Source organism: Echinops telfairi, unplaced genomic scaffold, assembly GCF_000313985.2.
Source record: "Echinops telfairi isolate 266 unplaced genomic scaffold, ASM31398v2 ScPeMD7_7430;HRSCAF=8468, whole genome shotgun sequence".
Lineage (NCBI taxonomy): Eukaryota > Metazoa > Chordata > Mammalia > Afrosoricida > Tenrecidae > Echinops > Echinops telfairi.
In genome coordinates this window covers 604,360-614,268 of record NW_022111330.1, presented here as the reverse complement: position 1 = coordinate 614,268, position 9,909 = coordinate 604,360, and the positions used below count along the sequence as shown (strand labels likewise).

At 38.8% G+C, this 9,909-nt stretch overlaps 1 protein-coding gene across 1 annotated transcript in view; it reads left to right on the top strand.

The window, feature by feature from the left end:
* The window catches only part of LOC105979931 (centromere protein P), a 369,435-nt gene that overhangs the window by 30,745 nt on the left and 328,781 nt on the right, over positions 1-9,909 (top strand). The window contains exon 4 of the mRNA XM_013008632.2: positions 4,521-4,609. Coding sequence (XP_012864086.1) covers positions 4,521-4,609 — 89 coding nt within the window. The remainder of the gene's footprint in view (positions 1-4,520; positions 4,610-9,909) is intronic.

Here is a 9,909-nt window from a genome sequence, read left to right as displayed (position 1 = left end):
AGGCTGGCATAATAAACTATATCAAGGGGAAAATCATTTCATAATTGGTCCTTTTATTTTGGTTCTGATAGATTGTTATTCTCTACTTTTCTGAAATTTGCTAAATTAAGTTCTCTGAATAAATGGTTTTGTGTTGTAAAGCACCATCCTCAAGCAGGCTTTGAGCTAAACTTCTCAGAGAATTTGATGCACAAGAGAATGAAGACTTGAATTAACTTCCATTCTACACTGTACAATATTGCCTTTTTTTGTCATCTGAAGCGCCATACTGCATTCTATTGATCTGCTAAATTTTTTTAGCTTATTCTGCTAAAAAGCAGTTTCAATATGAAAATCTATTTCATCATAATTCAAAGATTAAACTTGTATAATGGATAAATTATTTCATTTTCCTTATGAGCAATAAGGTGTGCCTTCATGTCTAGTTCTGAGGTTATTGCTTCACCACAAATATTACAGAAAAACATGATGCCACAGGTAGCTGTCCTAGGCTGACAGCTGAAGCCAAGCCATCACAATTCCAAGGGATGTCAAGGATAGCACCTATGGGTCCAAACAACCTCCTGTTGTAGCCTACTGTCCGTTACCAGTAGAAAACAACCCAGACTGCAGACAAGTTCAAAAGAAAAAGTATTATTTCCTGCTCAGGGACTGTCAGCCCTCTTGAGAGGAGACTGAGTGGTCCCCAGTCTAATTTTCCAAAGGTTTTTCTACTTTTGCAATGTGCAGGCGTGCAAGCAAGCAGAGTACAGAAGTAGCATATTGCAGTTAGCCATTCTTAGTTGAACAGTAACTTTTCTGGTCGTTCTCGCAAGCCTTCTGAGCATACATTTTCTTCGGTACATTCTGTTGCGCTACGTCTGCACAACCTACCTCCCTAATATCAGATAGTTCATTTACAGTTCATTTATAGTTCATAATGGCTTCTGTCAGCTCAAAATGACTTTACTCTTGTCAAGGGTGTTTAAGCTTTTCCTAGAGCTACTACACTGCAACACCACATTCACACTCACAAGTTTTTCTTCTAACAGTATTATTGGTACAAAATTAATATACAATTCAATAGTTCTATCATATTAAGAAAAACTGTACAATAAAAAAACCTGTACAATCAATAATCACCAAAGTCAATTTTAGAAGATTATTTTTCCCTCTTGTACTTACTGTTATTAGGTCCCCATTTCCCCCTAACCTTCCCTGCTATATCCCCAAGAAATCATTAATCCAATTACTGTCTCTATAGATTTACCTGTCCTGGATTTTGTATAAAGAAAAACATTTCAAAAAATTCAGCAACAATAACAAAGAAAGAAATTTACTTTTTCTGGTAGTAAAGGCTAAAAATCCAAATCTGAGTCTCAGTCATTCTGACTCAGCAACCTTCCTTATCTGCAACCCCAGGTTTTGTTCCTTGGTTCTTTGGTGATCTTCTTTCCCCAATGAGTGTGTCTCCATGTTTAATTTTTTATTTTTATGACTCAGAATTGCTTAGATTTAGAACCAACCCTATTCCATATTACATAATTAATATACCAAAGATACCTCCCCTTTAAAAAAAATTTTTTTATTGGGGGCTCATACAACTTACCACGATCCATACATCTATTTTGGCAAGCACATTTGTACATTTGTTGCCATCATCATTCTCAAAGCATTTGCTCTCCACTTAAGCCCCTGGCATCAGTTCTTCATTTTTTCCCCTCCATCCCCCCTCCCCCCCCCCCCGTGAACCCATGATAATTTATAAATTACTATTATTTTTTCATATCTTACACTGTACGATGGCTCCCTTCACCCACTTTTCTGTTGGCTGTCCCTCAGGGAGGAGATTACATGTAGGTCCTTGTACTTGGTTCCCCTGTTTCTAGCCAACCTTCCCTCCACCCTTCTGGTATCGCCACTCTCACTACTGGCCCTGAAGGGTTCATCTGCCCTGGATTCCCTTTGTTTCCAGTTCCTATCTGTACCAGTGCACATCCTCTGGTCTAGCCAGATTTGTAAGGTAGAATTGGGATCATGGTAGTGGAGGGGAGGTATCATTTAAGAACTAGAGGAAAGTTGTATGTTTCATCGTTGCTACCCTGCACCCTGACTGGCTCATCTCCTCCCCACAACCCTTCTGTAAGGGGATGTCCTGTTGCCTACAGGTGGGCTTTGGGTCTCTCTACTCCTCACTCCCCCTCATTCACAATGATATGATTTTATGTTCTTTGATACCTGATCCAATCAACACCTTGTGATCACACAGGCTGGTGTACTTCTTTTATGTGGGCTTTCTTGCTTCCCAGCTAGATGGCTGCATGTTGATCTTAAAGCCTTTAAGACCCCAGATGCTATATCTTTTAATAGCTAGACACCATCAGCTTTCTTCACCACATTTGCTTATGCAGCCATTTTGTCTTCAGAGATCATGTCAGGGAAGGTGAGCATCACAGAATGCCAGTTTGTTAGAACAAAGTGTTCTTCCATTGAAGGCATACTTGAGTAGAGAGGTCCAATGTCTGTTTGCTACGTTAATACTTAACTTATAAATAAATGTACCTAGATCTATTTCTCTATTGTTATATATGAATATATTTACATATTTACACCTCTATAAATGTTCTTTGCCTCCTAGTTCTTTCCTCTATTTCCTTGGTCTTTTCTCTTTTTCCACTACCAGGTTTGACCTTCATTCTGCACTCAGTAATTCCTCTAGGCTACATTGAACTTGATCAAGCCCCATTGTCAGGGGAGACCAGCCCCTAACAAATCACCGGTCTGTAGTCTCAACTGTACCGTGATAATAAATAAAAATTATAGTAAAGTCATAGAGAATAGGAGAGAGAGTAAAATAAAGTCAGACACATTTTATGGTAGCATGCTCACCTCCTGGATGGCCATGATTTCAGCAGCCAGGTCCATGCAGAATGTGGGTGGATTAGAGGGGAGTAGAGGAGAGAGATTGATTTCTAACGAAGGCTTATATATACTTGGGGACTGTGAAAGCCCCCTGTTACAGGTAAGGACATATGTCACAGGAAGGGGTAGTACCATAGGCCATACAGCAATGGAAGGGAGGTGATCTAGGAGTATGCATGCAATAGGAAGAGGAGGGATTAGGGGTACACATGTGACAAGATGGGTGGATCCTAGATTCGTGATGGTAACCTGACCTTGGTTGTTACTGAGCTGGTTCCGTGCTCTCCAAGGACACACTCACTATACTTATCAGTGGGGTGTGAGCCCTTCCTATGATGGAATAAACAATAGTGTCTGATTGCTCTGGATGGTTGAATGCCTTCCTGGAGATAACTTGACAATCATTTACTATTAGTTACAATCAGTGCCCTTGGTCTGACATATATTTGGGGGAGGCAAGTTGGGGGAAAGCCTTTCTATGTCCCACACCCCACCAGGCATTCTACGCCCTCCTTGTCATCGATTTTAGATCACTTGTTCCCTTGTCCCTGGGTTGTTGGCTACCCCCTTCTTTTTCCCTAGCTCCCCCTCTCTCATGCCCCCCTGGAACCGTTAGACCCATTGTTTTCTCCTCAGGATTGTTTATTCTCCTATCTTACATAGATAGACATGGGTTGGGGGTGGGGCTATAATTAGTTTCAGGCCTGTTGTTGACCTTTATGAATGTTTTCCAATTGAATTTGATGAACTGCCAAGCCCTGCCCCCAAAGTCTATTTTTGGGATTTCTCAGGGACTTCATTGCTTTGCTCCCCTTGCTGCTCTGTTGTACGCCCTCTGTGTTTCACCCCAGTGTGAGGGGATCAGACTGGACACAATCAGTGTGCTGTGTCTCCAGTGTTGTCCCCCTGCTGATCCTAGCAGGAATATTTTCCTCAGGACTTTGTGGGCCAGGATGTGGTCTACTCTCTCCCTCTTTCCCCTTCCCTCTTAGTTTGCTCCTGTGTGTTCTGAACAGACCTGCTCCTCTCCCCAAGCTGTATCTTTAGTGCTGTCCTCTGTTGCGCATTCTTCTGGGGAGGGGAGTTAGTACAGCCTGGATTGGGGTCACCCCACAGACCTCTCTGTTGGTTTCGCTGCGTCATGCTGGTATATTGCCTTAAATCTTGGTGCACCAGGTTGAGGTCTGGTTCCTCTCTCCCGTTCCTGTGAAGGCATAAATAATTCTGTCCCCATGGAAGGGGAACAGGGTTAGTGCCCTGTTCCCCCGACCCATGTCCTCTTTTTTAATTTCTTTGCACTCCTTTTTAGTTGGCTTCCATATGTACCCCTGGGTTAGGTCTGACCCCTGCGAAAGTGGGGCCATTAATCAGTTAAATGTTTATATTTTCCTCTCATAGTCTATGGTTTTAGTACTTACATTTTAGTATTTCATTAGAAGTCCTTTTTGATTTTTAGCACCACCGATTAAGTATCTGCTTTTATTATTTAAAAAAAGAACATTTTAAGTATAAGGCCATCCCTTTTCTGCTACTTGGTGAAATTTAATTTTGCATGTTGTCAAGTTTTTATATAAAAAATGAATTGTGATCTGATACAGAAACATTTTTTCTTTGTTTAGAATGAGGAGATTTTATCTTCTGTTATTACCGACCTGAATATAATAGTGGAACCTACAGATTATGCAGAATTAAGTGAATTTGTTTGTAGGTAAGCTATTTTACAAATTATCTGCTTTTGTTTTATTTTAAATGTATCTTTTAAGTGTTTACATTTTCCTTTTACTTTAAGTTTAAATTATATAATTCTTGTCTGAACTAGGGATTATTGTTAAAATTTGAGCAAAACAGATGTGATCCTTGGACCTTACGGAATTTAAAGCCTCCTAGAGTATTTGCATATTAATAAAACAATCACAGAAATAATCTACAATTGTTAAATGTTACAAAGGACAGTTATTTCAAGCTATTGAAAATTTCAGGGAGAACTCATGTAAAGATTTTCTGAAGCTTGAGATGATAATCTGAAAAACAGGCACAAACTAACAAAAATATTCCATCACCATAACCCTGATGGTTATGCTGACATTTGAAACTAAGTCTTCTTTCTCAACTCACATGCTATCTTTTACTGTGCAGTCTCCAATAGCCTTCCACTAGTTCTGCTCTCTTAATTATTTGATGCTAATATTCCTGTTTATTATACTTGTAAACTCTTGTGTATGTGCTCTGTTTCTCATAATTTTATAATGTTTTGTCCTGAGCTCTTTTTCAAAAAAGAGATCGTTTATTAAGTCTTAACTGGGACAAGGACAAGATAAACCATTAGCATGAGGTCATAACGGTATCCAAGGGTTTGCTGATATAAAGAGCTTTACAAAGGACACGAGAGTGAAAGAAAACTAACAAATGCATTGTTGGTGGTGCATCGTAGTTGAGCTATTTCTTTTTTAGTTATTAGTTTTTAAGTTTAACAGTTTTATTAGTATATAATTCACAAATCATGCAGTTTAATAGTTAAATCATCTTAAGAAGAATTGTACAATCATCAGAGATCATCTTTTTAAAATTAAACTTTGTATTGTGTATTTATTGGGTAAAGATTTACAGTGCAAGTAAATTGAGTATTCAATTCAAATATCATACACATTTTATATCTTGTCTTTGGTTAAAATCTCCACAATATAACTTTACAATATTCTGACTACTTCCATATATTTCCTGTTTTTATACTTCTCTCTTTCCTAAACTTTTTGAACTTTTCCTTGAGTAAATACTGCCGTTTTCATCTCAGCTGATTGATTATTCTAACGTGTGCCTATCCTCCTAGTGTTATTGTTTCCCTTATAAATCTTTCTATTGTTTGGCGGAAAATTGGTTTATGAGGGTAAGTGTAGTATTAAACCCGATGGGTGGGCTTCCACCATTCTCTCTCTAGTTAGTAAGCCTGGTCTTGTTTTATGATTTTGAACTTTGTTCCACATTTTTCTCCCCATTCTATCTGGGATCCTCTAAAATGATCTGTTTTTGAGCAGCTGGGAAACAATTAGCAGTCAGAAACCATCCAGTTCTTCTGAAATCAGACTCATTTAATTGATTGAACTAATTATTTTCAAGTATCTTTACTTTTCTTCATTCTTCTTTTCTCTATACAAAGTGAGACCAACAGTTGAACCTTGGAGAAGTAATCATGAACTTTTTTTCCCTGAAATAATTAAAAAAAATTTTTTTTTAATTTGTAATTTGGGTGTTTACATTTCAGGTCAGCAACTTTGTATTCTGCACTCTTAAATACTAATCAAATCCTCCAACAACTTAGCCATCTACTGCTCCTTTATTTCCCTTCTCAGATCTCGGCTTCTTTGGATCACATTTTTCCATTATATCAAGGTCAACACTCTTTTTACATTCCTTATTTCATCAATTACCTAGTAGTTATTAGGCAATATATTCTTCAGTTTCTGTGTACTTGATTTTTTTTAACAGTTCTAATGGCCCTTCATCCGCATGTCATACAATTCAATAATTCATATCAAGGAGAGTTGTGTAATTATTACAGCAATCAACTTTAGAATATTTTCTTCCTTCTATTCATTATTATTCATGTAATTTATAAAAATTTTTGGCAAAACTACACACAACAAAACAGTTTCCAATTCAACAACTTCTACATGTATAATTCAGTGTCGTTGATTATACTCTTCATGTTGTACAATAATCGTTGATAGCCTTTTCCAAATTATTCCACTACTATTAACATAAACTCATGCCCCCTAAACAAATACTGGTTTCAGGTTTGTGTGCTGCTGTTGTTGATTTTTTTGCCCATAGTACTTCACTGAGTGTTTTTTTAGTGCTGGTTTTAATTTCTCCTTGTTTAGAATACTTCCATTTGTATTCCATTAGAATGCAAATACATCATATTTGAGTGATATTTTTGCTGGGTACAAGATTCTAGCTTGACAGGGTTTTTCCCCCCCCTTCAGGACCCTGCGTATGTCACTCCATGGTTTTCTTGCCTGCATGGTTTCTACTGAAATATCTGAAGTTATTCTAATTGCTAACCCTTTGTATGTAATTGATATTTTTTCCCCTGGCTGCTCTTAGAACTTTTTCCATGTTGTTGATGTTAGACATCTTGACTACCATATGTCAGAGTGTTCCTTTTGGTATTGCTCTGATTGGGGATTTTTCAGCTTCCTGAATAATTATTTTTTCACTCTTTGGGCACTGAGGAATGTTTTCTTGCAGGAGTTCTTAAACTCTTCTCTGTGGATTTTTTTTTTGTTTCTTCCTTTTCTGTAATCTTGTTAGGTGCAAATTGTTCCTCTTGATTGTGTTCCACATTGTTCTCAAAGCTTTCTCATTATCATCTCCATTTTTTAAATTTGTTTTTCCTTTAGATTAGAGTCTGCAAGCCCACTACTTTGAGTTTCCATCTCTTCAATCCTGTTTCTCTATTCTTATATATTACTGTGTAATACTGCTATTATACTGTTTTTTTTTGTTTGTTTGTTTCTGTCTTTATGGCAATTAATGAGGGTTCTACATTTTCTACTTTTTTAGTTTTCCTCCCAGAGTTTTCCTTCACTTGGTGTCTGAGTGCCATCATTCTTTCAAATTCTGTTTTGGTAATTCCATACCCTCTTCAATTTCGTGCATTTCATTTAGGTCTGGTTGGTATTCAATTATTTGTGTCTGTTTCCTTTGTGTGTGTGTGTGTGTGTGTGTGTGTACACCAATATCTTCTGCTTTCTTGACATCTTTGGGTAGCTTTTAGGAGTATTAGGGAGTTGAGGTTATGTGGGAGCCTCTGGTAAGTGATATAGTAGAGGTGTGTTAGAGGAAGTGTTGGAGGAAGGCAAAAAGAAAGGAAAAAGTAAACAAAAGAGGGATGAGGTAGTGTTAATTGGTAGGTTAAAATAAGGGAAATTTGATTAAAAAAATGCCTGTTTCATCTTTATGAAGGAATGGGTATTAATATTTGATAGAAAAAGAAAAAACTTGTAAAAGTTGTTTGAACTTTTGGCTTTATGAGGATGAGAAGGAAAGCAAAGGATTAATAAGAAGGAAAAAAGGGTAGGTAAAAGTGTTCTGAAGTAAAATTTTAGATATTAAAATTAAAGGAAAGGGCCAGAGACAAAAGCATTAAAAATAAAAATAGAAAAAATAATACTGTATGGCCGGATCAATACCAGGCCGGCTTCTAGCAGCAAGTGGCCTTGAATGTCCCACACACACCTGCAGAGCTGGCTATGTAACCTGTCAACAGTTTAGCAAGTTTTTTTTCTTTCTTTTACTCACGGCCCATTTTCCTCAGTGCCCACTTTGCTCTCGACCTTCCACTCTTCACCCAGCTCAGCCCATTTGGCTCAGTGCCTGCTTTGTTCTTGCCCTCCGTTCTGCCCCTGGCACGAATACACCCCGAACCAGGAAGACACCTTACATTCCAGAAACCCGGACATACCTGCCCATATATAAGCATCACCTCTGTAGCCTGCAGTGCGACTCCCCCAGCCCGGACGTTGTGGACTGTGGGACTTCACCCAGGTGGGTTTTTCTCCCCAATAAAGCCTGTTTGCTCTAATTCGGCTGATTTGGTTTCTGGCACCTCTTGACTACCTTACAAATACTAGGTGGAAAAGAAGTGGAAGAGCTGTTGATGAATGTTTGATTTGGCTCTAAGATTTGCCCAGGAGTGTTTTCTTCCATGTGGGTACTATCTTCTGGATGTGTTGAGGGACTGGAAAACATACAAATTAAATTGAAAGCAAGAAAGTAAAGAAACAGTATTTTCCCCCCTGTCCTTTTGTATACCAATGGAGAATTAGGGATAAATTATAAGAACAGTGCACAACTTTGGTTTAAAGGGGGTAGGGAATGATAGAACACATAGCAACAAGAATACCAATAAAAGAACATCTCTGTGGAGTCTAGACCTTGTCTTGGTGTCAAGACTGTGAAGCCAGAGGTCTTTTAAGCCATTGGGGACAGTGTCTGGTAGTACGTTGTTTTACTTTGTGTGTGGGGTACCAGCCCCACATTGAATGGATCTAAGGGGTGGTTGGGTAAAATTAAAGAGATATGAGACAAGATAAAGCATGCAGTTTCTCACCTGTCAGATGGCTATGATCTCAGCAGCCAGGTCAGCCCAGGGAGCCCGAATACATTTCCATTCATGGCTTATATACCTTTAGGGGACATGCATGCCCCTCTGATTACAGGTAACCACATACATAACAGGAAGGGGCTGTACAATAGGCATACGCAGGACAGGAAGGGGACAAGCGAGGGGTATGCATGCAATAGGAAGGGGAAGCACTAGGGGTATACATGTGATAAGATGGGCTGACTCTAAAGTCTAGATGGCAGCCTAACCTTGATCTTCCTTGATATGGTTTGCCCTTGACTTTGGGCTGTCCTTCAGGGGAATAATCCACTATCCTGATCAGAAGGGAGTGGGCCCCGCCTATTTTGGGACAGACAGTAGGGACTGATTGCTGTAGGTGGCTGATAACCCTCAAGCAGATAACCTCTAAGGAGTTGACCTCCAAGTGTACAGTCATTGACTTAGTGTTAGCAAGCAGCATCTTAGGCTTGGCATATAATATGGGGGACAAACCAGGAGAATAACTTTTCTGTATCCCACAGTTGTGGGCTTTTAGGATGTCAGGGTAGAGTTTATATTAAAGCTTGGGGAATGGTTTTGGTATCTGGTATAGCTGAGAGTCCTGTATTCTTATGATTTAGGTTAATTCTCTTGAAGGAATAGGCTTCTGGTAGATCAGGACAGAGAAGATAGGGCTCACTCTTTTTGGATGATGGAAATGACCAAGTTGGGGTAGGGGAATGGGATCTATACTTGCCACCTACCTACCCTGTTTCCCCGAAAATAAGAGTGTCTTATATTAAATTTTGCTCCCAAGGATGCGCTAGGTCTTATTTTCAGGGGATATCTTATTTTTCCATGAAGAAGAATATGGTACACATTTATTGTTGAACCAAAAAAAA